Source organism: Symphalangus syndactylus, chromosome 5, assembly GCF_028878055.3.
Source record: "Symphalangus syndactylus isolate Jambi chromosome 5, NHGRI_mSymSyn1-v2.1_pri, whole genome shotgun sequence".
Lineage (NCBI taxonomy): Eukaryota > Metazoa > Chordata > Mammalia > Primates > Hylobatidae > Symphalangus > Symphalangus syndactylus.
The window spans coordinates 119,006,235-119,026,170 of record NC_072427.2 but is presented as its reverse complement, the minus strand read 5'-3'; the positions used below and the strand labels follow the sequence as shown (position 1 = coordinate 119,026,170).

The window sequence follows — 19,936 nt, the reverse complement described above, 5'->3', positions numbered from 1 at the left end:
TGCAGAATTGTACTAGTCTTTGCATCTGGGAAATGAAACATAAATCAGGCCTCTTCATATTTATTACACTTAAATTTCTGAAAGTTATTACAAACCTGTTGATTAGATTGTTGCTGGCTTCAGGGGTTTTGTATTGAGGGAAGGGCTTAGTAAAGTAATTATTTCGGGGAAGTAGAGGCTACTGATATACAATGCAATCCTCAGGCTATTTTTGAATGCTTATTTTAGACAACTTTGTTATTAGAAAAAGAAGTCTAAGATTTAAGGGCAAGTAAATGGGGTAATAATATGCACTTTGTTGGTATAACAAGCCATTTTAACCACAGTTAACCTTTTAATCTTCCTGAGTCTTTATCAGCTCTGTTCTATGCCCACCTTGCCCAAAGTGAATCATTTCTCCCTAATATGCTGGGCATGCTAAGTTTTATCACCACTATTTAGTACACTTTTTCTTATAAACTTCTGAATTAAATGAGACTGGTGTCTAAATATCAGTGGAGGTTGCTGCTGTGTTTCAACAGCCTCTTTGCTATTATTGACTATTTTTTACTAGGTCACTATCCTCTGTACAATCAAGTCACATGTAAACCTGATTTGGACTTAAAGCAATTGGGTGGCAAAATAAATACACTTTTTTTTTTCTGTCAGTCATTTATATTTTTTTCTCTTACAATTCAAACAAGGAAGCATTCTTTACTTTCTTACCATCTATTCTTCGTGTTTTAAATTTCAGTCGTTTTCAGTTCATGAGTTTATTCCACAAATATTTCTGAATGTCTTCCATGTGCCAGATATGCTAGGTGATGAGAATTTCATGATAAAGTTATAAAATAGGTTTAGCATAACTGTAACTGTCCCCTTTGAACTTATACTGTAGTAGAGGGTAGAGAAGATACAAAATGAAATAAAAAGGATGTTGAGAAAGAGAATAACAGAAAGTGGGCTGCTACCTACATAATGGTAATCTGGCATCGAAGTTAGACCTGAAGGTGTAGAATTGGGGTGAAAATATTCTGGCAAAAGACTAACATCAGTGGAAATACGAGTTTCTTTAATGAGACCAAATAGTTGGGGATTAAATATCTGGTCATGGGACTGAACTGTAGTTGACGTTTTTCATCTTTTTTAATGTATGATTTTTGATTTTGGTTTTTATTACAAGGATGAATGCAACTCAGATTAATAATAATGGAATGTTCATTCTTAGTTTCTTTTCTTTCCATCATGCTTATGGAAGCTAAAAATAATATTTCATAAACAGTTATGTGAGTTCAATAGACTGGAAATTGTTATGGCTGAAGAATATGTGAAAACCTTACAGGACACCCCCTGCCCCACATGATAATTGTCAAACTCAAATTTATAACTCCAAAGATATTCTTGCTAAGAAAATAATAGATAGAGTTCCTAGTTTAGGAGATATAATACATTTTAAAATAATAGTACTAAACAGAAATTTGAATTTTATGAACATTCTGAAATATTAAAGTGGATATTTCCTAGGTTTTGATTATCTATAAATATACCCAGTCTGGAAATCAACACAAAACTACCAGTGGACAGTAAAAATCAATTAGAGTTCTTTCCCAAGTATCACTCATGAACTACTGACAAAACCTGCTTAATTCTCAAGTGAAGAAACTTTTAATTATAATATGATGTATATGTTCATGCTGAATGAAATTCAGTATATCCTGAAAACAAGAATTCAAAGCAACCATACTAAATGATTTATCAAGAAGACATCATAACCACAAAAGGGCTGCAAAAGATTTAAGAGATATGATGTATCATTCATACATAATGAGACTTTTGTAGATTATATTACTTAGTCCCATTTGTCTGTGAATTAAACACCGATTTATTATACGCTTTATACAGATAGAGAAATAACGTCCCAAATCCTTAGATGTTATTCATTAGTGAAAGATAAACAGATTTTGATAATTATTTCCTGTTACAAAACTGAAGTCTGATAAAATATAATAACTCAATGTTTTAAAATACAAGAACTTGGTCCTAGAATTAATGGACATAGAACATTAAGTGAAGGCAAAAAAAAAATCAAGTTGTGGCCCCATAGCTGGGCCTTTGTGGTAGGTGCACAAGAACAGTGAAACAAACCATCATCTGAGGTTATATGTGTGCTATATGCACACTTCCTCACTATGCAACTCATTGCATTTTCTGTATCTAATCTCAGTTGCTCTCTTGATTAAGATAGAAGGGTAGACCATTTAAATCAGATGTATATTGAGGGCATAATTTGTCATGATTAATTGAATTATCATAAAAAGTGAAAATTTTGACAAAATACACTCAGAACTGTTAGTTTTCTGCTTCTATCTTACTAATTCCATCCTTGTTAACACCAGAAATTTAATGACTAAAAATATGTCTCAAGATATTTTAAGCTGATAATTAGCATACATAAATGTTAAAGTCATAAAAGAAAGATACGCTTAAGAGATCTTGGCCAGGCGCAGTGGCTCACGCCTATAATCCCAGCACTTTGGGAGGCCGAGGCGGGTGGATCACCTGAGGTCAGGAGTTCGAGACCAGCCTGGCCAACATGGTGAAACCTCATCGCTACTAAAAATACAAAAATTAGCTGGGCATGGTGGCGCACACCTGTAATCCCAGCTACCCAGGAGGCCGAGCCAGGAGAATTGCTGGAACCTGGGAGGCAGAGGCTGCAATGATCAAGGATCGCGCCACTTCACTCCAGCCTGGCTGACAGAGCAAGATGCCATCTCAAAAAAAAAAAAAAAAGAGATCTTAAAGACAATTTGTTACCATCTATCAACTTGACTTTATAATTGATCTGGTTTAATAAAAGATAGGTAATTAACAATTTTGGACTGACAGTCATATAATGAAAACTTTGTGAAAGTTCAAGATTCAGGTATCCTCTTAGATTTGGGGAGATGTCAACTGTCAAATAATTTTCTCATTTGAGCCTCAAGATAATCACACATGAAGAGACAGAACCCATACTATTCTTTCCATATTTTGCCGTATGATTACATGATCAATGTCATGCTATGGTTATTGTAAAACAGATTGGCCTGAGAGACAAGAAAAAGGAAAACAAAACATCTGCTACCAGAGAATCAATGGAGAAGGCCACGTTTTATATAACGACAAGAGACCTCTAGTGGGAGCTAGGAAGAAAGTAATGAAGGTGAGCAGGACTGTGCATTTTGTAAGTTTGTTTTGTTTTGTTTTGTTTTGAGACAGAGTCTTGCTCTGTCGGCCAGGCTGTGGCACAATCTTGGCTCACTGCAACTTCTGCCTCCCGGGTTCAAGCAATTTTCCTGCTTCAGCCTCCTGAGTAGCTGGGATTATAGGCACATGCCACCACGTCTGACTAATTTTTGTATTTTTAGTAGAGATGGGGTTTCACCATGTTGGTCAGGCTGGTCTCGAACTCCTGACCTCGTGATCCGCCCACCTTGGCCTCCCAAAGTACTGGGATTACAGGCGTGAACCATGGTGCCCGGCTTTGTAAGCTTTCTTAATGGCTTTCTAAAAGTCATCAGGTTTTGGGCAATATGCGAAGACATAGAACAACTACAATTTTCAGTCCCATTTGATTGTGCATGGAGTTAAATATGTGCATAAGAAAGCCCCTGCTGCTCACAGCAGCTTGTTAGGATCATTTTTATATCTGGCAGGAATAATCACACTTGAACCAAAATATTATGCAGGATATTCTAATTTAGGATTAAAGCTGTTTGCAGAATTATATGAGCTATATAGTATGAAGAAAATTACAAATAAATAAATGTCATTTGGAGATGCAGAGAACTGGTGGTGCCTTCAGTGCATCACTATTAAAACAGAATTCAGAGAAATGGACAAGAATGTTAGCTGGATGTATTTGTTTAATAAGTTCATGCTCTTAGTTACAATAAATAAAGATAAAGGCTTAATACATTTCGTTTTTAATAGTATAGGGGAAATATTCCATGAAAATAAATGCTTTCTTTTTTGAGAATTGCTTCCTGTTAGTTTTTTGCATTTGCTGCTCTCTTAGGGCCAGTTTCAACGTAAGTCATTGGTACAGAAGTAGTGCTCCTGTTGGGATTGCTTTAAATGGGTCCAATGGTACTCTCAGTCAATAAGTGATATTACCAGCTTTCAACAAGAAAGATATCTTCTCCTCCATTTCTTTCCAGTTATAAGCAACTAATACTTTGAGTTAACATTTGAATTCTACAAACGTCATTTTTTTCCAGAAAATACCATCCAGTGCATTAGTCATTAAAAAAACAGAATAGAAACACATTTTAAAGAGATAACATTTAAAATCATTTTAATCAGAACCAACAAGTTGCTCAATAACAGAGCATCCAAATCCACTGGAGTGAATTTGGACCCCAGTAGATAATAACCTCTTTAAGTAGGTGGAATAGGGTCATCTTTTGGGTACTACAAGAAGCAGGATCTTAACAAATTTTGAGAGGCTACATGTTTTTAAAAAGGAAAAACAGGCCTGGCACGGTGGCTCATGCCTGTAATCCCAGCACTTTGGGAGGCCAAGGCAGGCAGATCAGAAGGTCATGAGATCCAGACCATCCTGGCTAACACAGTGAAACCCCATCTCTACTAAAAATACAAAAAATTAGCCAGTTGTGGTGGCGTGCGCTTGTAGTCCCAGCTACTTGGGAGGCTGAGGCAGAAGAATCACTTGAACCCGGGAGGCACAGGCTGCAGTGAGCCGAGATCACGTCACTGCACTCCAGCCTGGGCAAAAGGGCGAGACTCTGTCTCAAAAAAAAAAGAAAAAGAAAGAGAAAGAAAGAAAGAGAGAGAGAGAGAGAAAGAGAGAAAGAAAGAAAGAAAGAAGAAAGAAAGAAAGAAGAAAGAAAGAAAGAAAGAAAGAAAGAAAGAAAGAAAGAAAGAAAGAAAGAAAGAAAGAAAAGAAAAAGGGAAAGGAAAAAATAAATAAGGAAGAAAAAAGTCTAAATAAGCTAAATAGTTTTGGAGGCATAATGTATGAGCATGATTACAGAATTCATAGGTTCTAAAATATCTATAAAATTATTAATGTAAAGGAAGGCAAATGTAAAGATGTGCTTTAATAAATTATGCTAACACAGTCCCTAGATCAAGCTAAATACAAAATTAAAAGCCTAAAATGTTTAATTTTTCTCCATGTTCTATGTTAGAACCTCCCCCTTCAAATTAACTGATAATTACAAAAAGAGTATTTAATCCAAGAAGAAAGTTATAATCTTAGATTTCCATGTCTCTTATAGGGTTAATGAAATATTGTGGGGAGAGAGAAACTGAAATGAATCTAAAGCTAAGTTTAGTACTAAATAAATGATATAAATATTTATTCAGTGAAAAATCTTACTTTAGAAATAATGGAAGAGAGAACAATTTTTTGAAACCAGCTAAACCCAAAGCAGAACTAACCCTTTCTCTGGTATAAATCACGGTTGCCTATCAGCAATTATAAAAACAATAACGCCGACCTTGAATCAGCCTTAAAGGTCTTCGCTCACAATTATATTATCAGCTTTATGAATTTTCAGTTGCTATCTCAGCCATAAATTCAATAAATGCAGAGTTGATCAGTAATAGGAAGATAGCTATTTTAACAGCTGACTTCATTGAAAAAGGCATTTGAGAAAGTACACATTATACTGGCATTTTCCATGCTAAAAAATGCAGCTTTTTCAAATTCTGCTCAGTACACTTTAGATGAGGACTTATGTCCTCTCAGGAACAACAATAAAAACTAAAAATCAAACTCAGCCAAAACTAGAAATGATTTAAATAAATTATATCTGCAGTCCTGGGAAAGCAATAGTCAGCTAAAAGATTTTTATACCTGGAAATTTTTTTACATTTCAAGACTTTACCTTGGAGCATTTTTTTCTCATCTTAAATATATAGCTTCACTTCCTCTCTCTATCTTGAACATAACAGCTTGCAATGGTAGAGAAACCCAATCAAAAAAGAGCCCTGTGTGTAGTTATTGTAATTAACAGATTCAATATCTATTACCGCCAGTCAGGTATCATAGCAACCTTGCAGTGCTGAAAACTGCTTAGAAAATTCTTCAAAACCAGCAAGACTCTGCTTTCGGAAAACAACACTGGGGACATGACTGGCTGTCAACATCTGTGGGTGTTGCTATGGGCACAGCCACAAAGAACTCTGCCATCTATACAAAAAGGTATACACACAGAGAAGAGGGGAGGGACACAGAAGATAAACTGATAAGGAAAATCAAAAAGAAGAAATAATTGGGCTGGCAGTATACAATAGGCACACAGTTTTGAGTCCATGTTTTACACAAATTCTTTTCTACTGAAGCTAGAGAATCCAAATTAAACTTCACTGTAATTGTGACTAAACATGAGCCAGGGTTTGGAAATAATATCTGAAAACTCTCCATTTGTACCCTTTATCACAAGTCTTAATTTGAAACTTAAAGTGAATTACAGTTAAAATAATATTTAAACTTCCACTTATAAACCCTTAATAGTCGTTTATAAATCTACAGAAGAGAAAAGAACAGGTTACTATGAACAAGAACCCAATATTGATTTTTCGGCAGTGCAGTAAGGCATCTCCATTCTATTTGGCTGCTGTCAAAGCCACTCTTTAACAGCTGGAGTCAAATTGCACTATTTACAGCAAGAGCCCTTGTCAAGTGGACCGTAAGTATCCTAACAATACACTATTCAAATGGCACTTTGCCACACAAATTGCTGACTTGATGAATAACCTATGTCAATGACTAAGGCCAATATAAAAGTTTCATTTTTATGAGAGGTTTTACATTCACACATTAAGTAAGCTTTCTTTGAAGAACTATTAGGCTATATATTTCAGGCCTTTGGACGCTGAAAATAATTAAAATCTGTTTAAATACATCGAGGGAACTTGACAACATTAATATGGATCTGGTGTTAACTACATTTGTCACACGAGTCAGAACAGAGTCCTTCTGTTGCTGGCACTCCCCACCGGCACGTGCTGCACAAAGCCAGACTTCAGCTAGCCTCGCACCATGAAATAGGAGCATTCTCCTTTTGTGCCTCTGATTTACATGGCCCACGAATGTTTAGATTCAAGCCAGGCTTTGAAGTCCTGTGAGGAAATTCAGAGTTGCTTCTGGGTGCGAGGTGGACAGCTGGAGTCATTTAATGGTGCATTTCCTACTTTTCATAGCCACTCAGACCTTCTAAATTAGTTTTGAAACAAAGCTGTGACATATTCCTCATAGTTTTCTTCGTGATTGAGGGAATATATGAAGAACAGAAGAAGTTTAAACTCACGCCACAAAATGAGAAAAGGGAAATTCTTCATAAAGCAGTTATAAAAAAAAGGATTAGGTATTATAGAAATTTTTAACTTACAGTATGTAAAATTATCTATTTTACATCTATAAAACTCTTATGATAAAGTTACACACTCAACTGTGTAAAAAACTCTTACGATAAAGTTACACACTGTTTATCTTATAAAACTCTTATGATAAACAGTTATACACTGTCAAAAACTTGCATCACTTTATGTGTTCAAAAAGCAAATGACCTTGTAGATTTCTCCCCTAACATTTATTTCTTTATTCTATCTTCCTAGGCTGGCTATTATCATTTTAGGTACTACAGTTTTAAGTTGAGATTCACCAAATCAAAATACTTAAAACAGAAATCTTAATCCAACGTTTACAGAGGAAAATGACTATCCGTTCATCAAGTGTTTGAAATTTAAAATAAAAATCTATTTTCTTTTAAAATTATAAAAAATTGATGTAAAATATTTTCCACATTAGAAAAATAGTTCTATGCTGCTTATTATATTAAAAAGAATAAATCAAAATTTTACTAATCAAAAGGGAAAATTTTCATTCTATATGGATGATTTAGCCCTATATAATACAATTTATTGTTTTAAAATAAAGTTGTTCTTTTTTATAGTTATACAAGTTTAATATTAAAATAAAGATAGTTTAATAAAAAGCATGGTAACATTTTTATTGCCATGATGAATTATTATTTAATACTTTTACAAGTATATTTTCAGATGGTATTTTCCAGTCTTACAATTTAGAAACTATACTAATTCTATTTTGGTTATTTTTTGTGTCATAAAATATAAAAGAACTAACTTTTCATTCTGATAAGGTGATAGGTAGTAGCGGGATCAAATTTTCAATTGGTGGCCTACCAATACACCAGCTGTTTTTTACAAGAGGTATCAGAATAAAGCTCTAATAAAAATTTTCAGCAAATGGTACCAGAGAGACATCACCATAAGGTCAGCTAAAGGTTAAAAATATATATAACCATATTTCTAGAAAGCTCAACTAGAATGTAAATAATGCAGTGCAGTCTTTATTTATAAACAATTTTATATGCTTAGATAAAGATGCACATATAAGTGCATTATTTAAAGAAAATTCCATTAAAAAAATTCCAACTAAGTTGGGAGCCATTACTTACAAATTTGTTTCTCTACAAAGGGTGGTTTTCCAAACACATATGAGTTCCTGGTTTCTGTCACAGATTAGACTTGATATAAGCTCTTTTGGATTACATTCCACACAGTGCAGAGGTTGGGATAAGTTGTTTCATGTAAAATACAGATATGGAGGGAAAAGGGAGGTGTTGACTATTTTGCCAGTTTCTCCTCAGACCTCATGATCTCCAAGTCTAGTAAAGACTGTCTAGGTCATAAATTGGCAAACAACAACCAATGCATCATCTCTAGTCCACTGCCTGTTTTTGTAAATAATGTTTTTATTGGAATACAACCACCCTTGTTGAAGAATTGTCTATGGTTGCTTCCGTGCTCCAAAAGCAGAGTTGAGTACGCATAGCAGCAAAATTCTGGACTGCAAAGCCAAAAATATGTACTATCTGGTCCTTTCTTAGCCTATTTTTGTGTTGCTATAAAGGAATACCTGAGGCTGAGTAATATATAAGGAAAAGAGTTTTATTTGGCTCCTGATTCTGCTGGCTGGAAGACAGGACATCTGGTGAAGGCCTCCGTCTTCTTCCACTCATGGCAGAAGATGAACCAGAGCCATGTGTGCAGAAATCACATGGTGAAAAGGGAAACAAGAGAGACAGGAGAGGGAGGAGCTCTTATTAGCATCCAATGCTCCTGGAAACTGATAGAGCTCATGCACTCCCGTCCTTACATTAATCTATTCGGGAAGGATCTGCCCCATGACCTAAACACCTCTCCTTAGGTCCCTTCTTCAACACTGAGGAACAAATTTCAACATAAGGTTGGAAAGGTTAAATATCCAAATCATAGCAGGTCCTTTACAAAACAGAAAAATACTTATCCCTGGTCTAGTTCATCATTGTCCAATACAAATAGAATGCAAACCACATTTGTAATTTTAAATTGCCTAGTAGATACATTAAAAAAAGGAAAAAGAAATGGGTGAGATTAATTTTAATAATATATTTCATTTAATCCTATATATCCAAAATAGAATTTAACATGTAGTACTAACCATATTTCAAATACTCAGTAGCTACAAATGTTTAATGGCTACCATTTTAGACAGTGAAGCGCTAGCAAAGCAAACCAGAAGGAGCTGCTGGGAGACCTATTCTACAGAAAATCAGTTTTAAAGAAAAGACATTTCCAGGATACCACAATGGGCCCCAAATAATAATCCACTTTACCCTTTTATTCATTTTACAGACAAAAAATGCAGAAAAAGAATTTAAAAGCAGCTAACCAACCAACAAACAAAATAGGTGTTTTTCCCTTAAAATATGATGAAGTTACAAAGATTTCTGTAATATATAGATGATTTTAGGGTGGTTGTTTATTCTCTACTTTGATGCTAAATTCCTTCCACTGCAATTTAAACAGGTTCTATCTTGTCTTATCCTTAGGAAAATCTAAGAAAAGCAGTTCCCCATCACAAACATGATATTGTATTCCTTTAAATCCTTTATGACTCTGACTTTCCTTTCCTATGCCAGAGATATTCTTTGTCCAGCAGCACAAATTCAACTCCTCTAGCATTTCAAATTGGAATTATTTTCAAAATGTTTTGTTGTATTTGTTTTTCCCTTGTAAACTTTTCCCCAGATCTATATGCACTTGCTTCAAATGCAATAAGAAGAAATAAATACAGCATTCTAATAAAGTCCAAATGTTGCCAAACTCAAAAAGCTCTGCTGCTAGTCTTCTGTTTAAACAGTTCATTCTATTGTTGGAGAATATTTCACCCGTGTCTTACTAAAATCCACATACAAAAAAATCCTGAAATACAAAGTAACCTTTAACAGTTTTAAATTTCACAGGCATACTGTCCCTCATTTTCCCCACATATAAAATGAGTATGATTCAAACTTGGTCTCTTAAAATTAATTTTTTTATTATGAAAACTCATGAAGCATTTTACCGTATTAGTAACAAGGAGAATGGGGAACTTATAAGCACCCATAAAATTTCATGCTTATCAAATTTGTAAATTAAAGAAGACTAAGATAAATCAACCTTGGCAGGTACAGTGGCTCACACCTCTCACCCCAGAGACTCAGGAGGCTGAGGCAGGAGGATCACCTGAGGCAAGGAGTTTGAGACCAGCCTGGGCAACAAAATGAGATCTTGCCTTTAATAGAAAAACTTTTTAAATTTAGCCAGGTGTGGCATTGTGCACCTGTAGTCCCAACTACTTGGAAGGCTAAGCTGAGAGAATTGCTTGAGCCCAGGAGTTCAAATCTGTAGTGGGCTATGATGGTGCCACTGCACTGTGATTGTGCTGGAGTGCAGTGGCACGATCTCTAAAAATAAGACCCTGCCTCTAAAAATAAATAAATAAATAAATAAACAGACAAATAAATAAAACAATCTCAACAGCCTAACTCTATCAGGATGAAATGCTAAGAGAAAAAGTGTGTAATAGACAATGAAGATACCCAGTACATAAATTAAAAAGATGTAACTTAGGAGAAGCACAAATAAATATTATTCTAATTAGCACTAAATTCAATAATAAGAGAAGTATAGTATGTAGGACAAAGAAGGTGATAGTCCTGTCCAGTTTATCTCTGAATGTAAAGAATGAAAGTTTGAAATTGTAGTCATCTAAGGCAAGAGGCAAAAGCAAGAAAATAAAGTTGAAATCAGCCTATAAGTAGGAAAACAAGATTCTGGCATTTTATTGCTTTTTGAAGTCAAGGAAGAAACAAAATTATATAAAGAAAATGAAATCTATATATATTATTACCACTACCTAAAGAGTAGCTATGAAGCTCTTAAAGAGAGTTAAATAAATAGCAGTCAGTTTACCTTCTGGGAGTTAAACTAGTAAAAATGACACCTGATGAATGAGATTTGCTCCTGCAGACCCTAGACATCTGAAATGCATAGGTCAAGAGACAACCCCCAGTTCTCATCTACTACTCTAGCATATAATTTCCACTATAAGATGCTAACTCTGTTATGAATAGTGAGCAACAAAGACACGTCAAGATGGGGATGCTTGGCAGCTGGCTCAGCTCACTCACCGGGCTTTACTCACTACAGCCTTATGATACCTAAGACTGCCAATGTGATTCAATTTCCCACCTTACGTTCAGCTGTGAATGTTGAAGTTTCAATGCATCTCTATAACTGTCCTTAGAAAAATGACCTTTTCAAGTTAAGAATAGGAAAAATAGGTTTTAAAAACCTAAAGACAATGGATTGAATGAGAAAAGAAAAAAAGCCGTCACCTAATCACTGGCTTCAATATCTGAAGGAGGAAAGTACAAACAAAAGCAAGTGTTCTAAATGGAGTCTTAAAAAGAGAAATCCAAAATTCAGAAATGTTTCCATGCATTATTAGCCTTGACCAAGGGAGATGGTACTCTGCTGGGCTGAAAGTATTGGCTACATTCAACTCTCAGAGCTCAGTGAATGAATATCCTCTGGGCTCTGACTCCATGCCCATCAAGGAACCCTGTATTACAATTTCCCCTGGACTCAGCTTTGCTACAGTGAGAATGTACCAAGCAATAAGCAGAATGCCAATTAAAGAATTGTCATTCTAGTTTATACATTCATTTTTTAGGTATTTAGTTAGTGTGACTTAGTTCTCACAAGGTTGACAAATCCTAGACTCACTTGTGAAATCTAAATCAGGCCTCTAAACATAAAAAGCTAAAGATTACATGCTAGCACCCCTGCCCCCAACTCTACTGCTTTGAGGCTTTAATGGCCCATTGGCCTTTCTTGATGATGACACATTCTTTTGCCTAACTATATACATACACCTAAGATAAAATAAGGTCTTATTCTAAGTCCTTATTAATAGTATATTACTAGTCTTCATAATACCATTAAAATAACAGAAAAGATGGACAATACGTAATTAAAAATCAGCAAAACCTTGATTTAGCAATCCCACTTCCAAAAATATATCCTTTAAATAATCTACATGAAAAAAGCTTTAGGTTCATAGATGTGTTATTTATAAAAGTGAAACATAAAAACCAAGCCATATATCAAGCCATAGAGAAACAATTTATACCAGCAATGATAGAAACACCACATAGAGCATAATGTAGCCATTAATAATACGTTACATGTTAATACCATGAAAATATGTTACATCAAAAAATACATTTGATATGTACATATAAATGGCATAGTTACAACAGTATGTTGAGGGGATAATTTGGAAGTGAAAATACAAAAAGATGGAAAACAATCTCTTAAAGAAATAAGATTAAATTACTATATCAAATTTAGAAGTAAAAAACAATAAAGCTAGTCTAAATTTCTGCTAAGCTGGTTGACTTGGTTTATGAGAATAAATGCCAACTCCATCACTGTGTATTCACTGAGGCTTGGAATCCTAGAGAGTTAGTGATCCCACAGATACTGCGTATATCAAAAGAATTATCCATACTGTGATCTAGTTTTTCTGATTTTTTTTGTTTATTTTCAATCAGCATTTTTAAGAGGTCATATACTCTTCACTGAAAAATAAAAATAGATCCAAACTACAGAATATAAATGTTTTCCCCTTCCTTATGGAAAACCACCTAGGATTCAAGGGTTAATATAAAATTGACTCAATTTTGATAAGCCAGAACCTATTTCGTCAAAAATCATGCCATAGTAAGTATAGCAGTCACTCAGAAAGTTATACTGATTCACCCAAGATTACTTGGTAGATGCAGCAGTCTCTTAGTTCTTGTTTTTGTGCTGATACTTAAGTGCCATGTATTTATGAATGCATATAACTTCTTATTCGGTTGATAATGTTCTTTGTGAACAATAGCTTGATTTGAACCTACCTTACATGAAGACTCCACCTGCAGACCAGGGCAAGGTAATGGCCCAAGCTGGTAGGGGCTGGAGGATCTCTGTTCTACACTTTTGTGATTAAGTGTCTCTGAGGCAATGGGAAATACAGACTTCACAAGCTGTGAATCATCACAACAATTAAGAATAATTCGTGCTGTTTCTCCTGTCTCATGTCTTTCCAAAGTGCCTGGAAAACAAGATTAGAGGTAAAAATGTCAGCAAAATATTTACCCCAACAGAGTAAGACAGAACAAAACACTCTTTAACGGAAGAATCACAATCCCTTAAGTTACCGTGCCTTAGTATCTTGCAACCAAAAAATAGCCTAGGAGCTTTTCCTAAATTATTCAAAACACTTGCTCATAAAGGCTGAACTTATGGATTTGAAAAGCTCGTCTTCCTCTTTGTGCTTCTTCATCCACTGAAATCAACAGGAGATTCAATAGTCTTTAACAGTAAAATCTCTTACTTATTATACAGCATGCAAGTGATCAATAACACATAACTATGGAATATTTTAGTGCTGTCCCCTAGTGTTCCAACTCACAAGCAACAGAGAACCCAAGGTACTTTGTCTGGGTTCCCAGGCTTGAAATGTTTCTATTGGCAACACATAATTTAAATGAATGGAGCAAGTAAGAACACGGATGCTTTGTGTACTGCCTCCCTCACCCAGGTGTCCCCACAGGGCTTTGTTGTTTTATTGTTGGTACTGTTGTGATTATATCCTTTGGCTTTTATTTCTTATGTTATTAGAAGGGGAAAAAATCCTTTGCCTCTGTCATTCTTCCAGTTTCAGAATTTAGGAGTGCTGTCAAGTTCAATTTAAAGTTAAAAAAAAAAGTATAAAATAGACCAAAAGTATCAGAAACCAATTCACAAATAATTCAATGTTTTTACAAAATACAATGCCATACACTCAGTGAAATATCAATAAATATGAATTAATCATGTTCTCTGTCTCTTATGAGTTCATTTGCATGATTCATACTATATTAAATATATAGGTTATCTCCTACTGAATAAAGACACCAAGGAATACTAATTTAATAAACAATATCTAAATAAAGACTTAATTTCATATTCTTTTCTACCAAAGAGAAAGAAGTAGATGTACTATTTATATTGTTAAGAAAATATCAACTTAATTACAATAAGAAAATAGAAATAATAATTGTAGGCCACTATGTCTTTAGATAAAAAGATTGGTAGATATATTTGAAGATTATGACTACTCTATCCTTCCTCATTTCTCTCCCACTCTTCTATAGCCTTCTTTTATTACAACTAAACTACCATTAGTTGGCACCGTGGATTCTGAACCAGTAACAGTTACTGTGCTCAAATAACAGGCAGAACTTCAGTCTTGAGTCCCTTAACAATATACTTTTATTATAACATTTCTACATTCATAAATAAACACCCTTATCATACAAGCTTATAAACATGTTGTTCTTCTAAGCTTTCCTTTTCCATCAAGATTGATGTATCTGGCCGGATGTGGTGGCTCATGCCTGTAATCCCAGCACTTTCGGAGCCCGAGATGGGTAGATTGCCTGAGTCCAGGAGTTTGAAACCAGCCTGGGCAACATGGTAAAACGCTGTCTCTACAAAAAAATACAAAAATTGGCCAGGCATGGTGGGAAGCACCTATAGTCCCAGCTACTAGGTAGGGCTAAGGCAGGAGGATCTCTTGAGCCCAGAAGGTCGAGGCTACAGTGAGCCAGTATCACGCCACTGCACTCCAGCCTGGGTGACAGAACGAGACCCTGTCTCAAAAAAGAATAAACACAAAGTCTGTCACAATGGTATGCAACAGCTAGCTATTCTGGGACTTTAATTTTTATAAATTAGGAAAGAAAATATTGATATATCTTCTGAAGGATACACCTCAGGGAGAAAAAAATGATTTATAGATCAACAAATGAAGCTGACAGCAACATCAAGAAAACTCTTCCTCTCAAGACTGACAATAGGAAAAGTTTCACAAACCAAAGATAAGAGTTATTACTGCTTCCTGAAAACTACTGCATTCCAGAACTTGGAACCGTGTTCTGTGGTAACATTCACTGTCTTTCTGAGAAGTCTCTCTTTGAATATGGTATCATCCTGGATATTTTCTTCTCACAAGTTCTCTGTGGCTCCTCAAACTATGATATTTTTTATATATTTTGAGAATTATTGGGAAAGAACTTATTGCACTTTAATACATTTGTTACATGCCTTATGCAAAATGTATACATTTTATATATGCACGTTTTATTGTATACCTAATGTCTTACCCAAACACAACATTTCTTGTATTTTTTTAGTGATGAAAATAGTTTATCTACAAACTGAGGTAGTTGTAATCCATTTTCATTCATGCACAGATAATTAATCTGTCTGAGTATCTACTATGCTACCATGTGCCATCTACCATGCTAGATGATGACAATGTATAGTATATAAGAATGACTCAGTCCAGGTCCCAGAGAGCTTCCTTAAAACCTAATGGTAGTGCAGAGGCAAGAAACATCTGAAAACTGATAAGCTGCAATATTTAAAGTAACACCTAAGCTATTTCCACCCAAAACTAAAAATCTCCCATTCTAAAAATGTTAGACACTTGGTTTTGTGTACAAGAGTTTCTATCATGATTAGTTATAAAACAGTTAAAAAAATGAATATTTTGTTTCGAAGAACTGATTAAGGCATACACTGACATAAGGAGTGGTTAGAGTCAATCAATTTCTGTAAAAGATATAGACAGACAGATAAATAAACTACATGTTCAAAGCAGTAAGTTAATTTTGTAATAAGTTCAGGACGGTAGCTTTTGAAAGACCTTGGTTAAAATCCTTACAGTGGATGGGTATTCCCATACGTGCTAGTTATCAATTTATTACCTCTTAGATTCAAATTCACCCTTCACTGCTTGCTTTGTGAAAATGAATTTGGGCTTGATAAATATTTTCTCATTCATCGGCTGGTGAAATGTTAACCTTTGTGGACAGAGGGTGTTGGAAACACCTAATAGAAGAAAGGGTTAAGGCCGGGTATAATAGCTCATCCCATCCTAACTGTAATCTTAGCACTTTGGAAGGGCAAGACGGGTGGATCACTTGAGTCCAGGAGTTCAAGACCAGCCTGGGCAACATGGAGAAACCCCGTCTTTACAAAAAAATACAAAAATTAGCCAGACATGGTGGCATGTGCTTGTAGTCACAGCTACTTGGGGGGCTGTGGTGGGAGGATCACTTGAGCCAGAAAGTCGAGGCTGCAGTGAGCTGTGATCATTACCACTGTGTTATAGCCTCAGTGACAAGGCAAGACTCCATCTCAAAAAAAAAAAAAAAAAAAGAGAAAGAAGAAGGAGGAGAAGGAGGAGGAGGCGGAGGAAGAGAAGGAGAAGGAGAAGAAGGAGAAGGAGAAGAAGGAGAAGGAGAAAAGAAGAAGGGAAGAAGGGAAAGAAGAAGGGGAAGCGGGAGGGGAAGGGGAAGAAGAAAGGGCTTTCTTTTCTTGGTTCTGGTGTACTTTTCTTGGAGTAGTATTAGTGGCTTCCCCAGTACAGGTGTCTGTAGTACACGACGGCCGAGCCAGCAGCACTTTGCATCCAAACACTTTCTTTGGCATACTCTTTGGGCAGTTTTGTAACAGTGCCTCCAGCAAAACATCTCCCTATGGACAGCTTTCTCTGGCACCCTTGAGGGAATATTTCTGGAAAGCTCCACCAGCACTACACCATAGCAGCTTCTTTGCCATTCAATACATATAACCATACCCTCTCTAGCAAGGTCAGGAACTTAGCCCTAGGGGGTGGAGAGGGGGTCTTTCTTGGTTTCTTGGTCAAGCTCTCTCAAGCTCTAGGCTAGGAGTCATCCTTCACATCTGCTATTCCTACATTCTTTAGAGTTCTCTTCTTACTAGTCAATCTCTCATATTCAAATTCTTTATGATAGTTAATAATTCTTTATACTAAATTTTCTGTTGAAGTTACTGCATCATTTTTTCCTGATCAGACCCCGATTAATACACTATGACAAATCACTTATGATGCAGAATGTTTCCTTAAATATGTCTCCAAAGTTATGAAATTTATATAACTTCAGAGATATATTTAAACTATTAGAGAACATCTATAGCAAAAAAAAATAACCAAAAAGGGAGGTATGACCGCAAGGAAGATTTCCAACAAGGGATGCCTTTGCAACTCTAATATACTGCCTTGGGCAAGATACAGAATAGCTACTGTTTCCAGATATTAAAGAAATATAAGAAACTGAAGGTTTACAAAATTGCTTAATTCAACTTCCAATTTCAGGAGAACTTTTGCTTTCCAAAGTAAACTCAATGATAATCAGAATTTTATTTCATTATAGTACATCAAGAATAGGAGTTAATTCATATTTATTATTCATTTGAATCAATCTGAACATGACAAGGAAAGGTGCAGAGACATAGGTGAGTTAAGTATTACTGAAAGTTACACTACATCTCCTCCTTCAAAGTGGGTGTGCAAAAATATTCCATAAAATCTATTGTAAGTAAAATCTTTATTGTATAAAATACTTTCCAGTAAATATTTTGTATTTTTCTATTATTTATTTAATATGAATTTTTATATAATTTGTTTTAATCTTAAACTATACAATAGTGCACTAGAGACCAGAGCTAATGATAAGAAAAGATAGCTTAAAGCAATTAACATCTTGATAAGAAATGAAGGAAAGGTCAGTTTCCAAAGTTGCATAGTTTCCAAAAAGTCAGCGCACAGAAATATAAGAAACAGCCAAGATAATCTCTGCAGATCCCCAGACCCATATTGACAGGATTTTCACTTGTACACACTGCTTTCCCTGTCAATTCAGCGTAACCCACAGCACACCTAATCAACTACATTTAAAACCAGAGCTTTCTCTATGACCCCATGCGCAACCCTGCCCATGTTCTTCCTATCTGTCCAGGGGGACAACAAGGACACACCATCACAGCATGGTGTTTAGGGGCAGACTCTGGCATCAGACTGTCCTGTAGTTAAATCCTTGTTTTACCTTTGATGGCTGTGTGGCCTTCGACAAGTTACTTTACATCTCTGTGCCTCAATATCCTCATCTGTACAATGGGGACAATAATAATCCCTACCTCATGGAGTTACTTGAGGATTAAATGGAGTAGATGTTAACAAGTGCTTAGAGGTTTCAGCACACAGTGAATGCTGTGCTCTATGACGGCCCTCTTTGTCACATGAGAGAGGTCCTCACTCAGCTGCTTGTGAGCTGATTAACAAACCTCTTTGGCCCCCATGCACTGGAGTCTGCCTGACACCTAGGCCTGAGGTCACTGGGCATATGGCCAGCTTGGGCCCCCAGGGCTTCCTACCTGAGACTTGAACCTCCTCAATCAGCCTTTCCTCGCAGGCTACATTACAAACTCAGAGTAGGATTATATATTTGACTTATTTTTTAATCCTCTTCAGTACACCAGAATGGGGTCTGGCATAAATTAAAGGCTAGATAATACTTCTTAACAGATTATATGACATCAACAACCTGCTAATGATTTTTTTTTTAACTGGCGCTGCACTTGGGATTAAATCTAAACTCCCTGACCAAGAAGTCATAGTCTCACCCCTGCTTTGCTTTCTCCCATGTCAGCCTCCCCTTATTCACAAATTAGATTTTCTTTTTCTTTTATTGAAAACAAACAAATTTTTTCCTGCTAGCTCTAGCACATCCTTCAGGTATTAGCTTAAAATCTCAACTCCTCAGAGAAGCCTTTCTAAAATAGATTCCCCTATCTTGTACTGTTTTCTATCTCAGCTTCTTCACTTTATGGCACTTATCACATTTGTAATTGGTGTCCTTTATTTGTTTGCTTCCCCACCAGATACTAAACTCTTTTTGCCAAGTATGTGTTCCATGAGCTTGGTACAAAGCAGGTCTTTCTAAATATTCACGGAAGAAACTGAAGAATTTTATCCTTTCCCTGAGGCAGTGAAAAGAGGTGGCTATAAAGCATCAGAGCATACTAGGGTCTCAGTGTGACAAGATTTAATGCCAGAAATATGCACTATAAACTTGGACCCTAGAGCCCAGGAGAGGCCAACACTGCGAAAAGTGCCATTCACAAGCCTGAGGCCTGTCCCAGCTTTCAGCAATGTTGCCAGGTCACTGTTGATGGCACAAGAACTTGTAATTGGAGACAGCGAGTCAGTTTCTGAATGTGACGTGTTGTCTTGACCTGTGAACTGGCCATTTCTTGCTTCGTGGACTACAGAGCAGAAGATGCTAGTCTAAAAATGGGGGGAAAATAAGAAAATGCAGAGAGAGACAGAAATGGAGAAGGAAGAAAGGGGAAGGGAAAAGAGAAAAAAGGGAAGAGGGAGAAGAGAGATGGGGAGAAGGGGAAAGAGGGAGGGAGAGAGAGAGAGAGCACTTACAACTTTCTAGTTTTGTTTCTAGATCCTTCCTAAGGAATAGTGCCCCTAAAGTGTCTGAAATACACCCCTGAATCCTTATAATAAACACCACTTTCTGATAAAATTAACTTTATTTCTACTGCTTCCTACCGAATAGGGGCCCTAATAAGAATGGGGCAGAGATGTTTCTATTACGGTAAAGGCCAAGTTTAAGGATGCCCAAATAGAGAGCATGTGGAG

At 35.9% G+C, this 19,936-nt stretch overlaps 1 protein-coding gene across 8 annotated transcripts in view; it reads right to left on the bottom strand.

Moving 5' to 3' along the window:
* The window catches only part of WDR72 (WD repeat domain 72), a 238,720-nt gene that overhangs the window by 136,362 nt on the left and 82,422 nt on the right, over positions 1–19,936 (bottom strand). For all 8 annotated transcript variants that reach the window (XR_010121228.1, XM_055279193.2, XM_055279195.2 and 5 more), the window contains one exon: positions 13,287–13,483. Coding sequence is in view for 7 of the 8 variants with exons in the window: in XM_055279193.2 (XP_055135168.2) it covers positions 13,287–13,483 (197 nt within the window). In the remaining variant the exon portion in view is untranslated. The remainder of the gene's footprint in view (positions 1–13,286; positions 13,484–19,936) is intronic.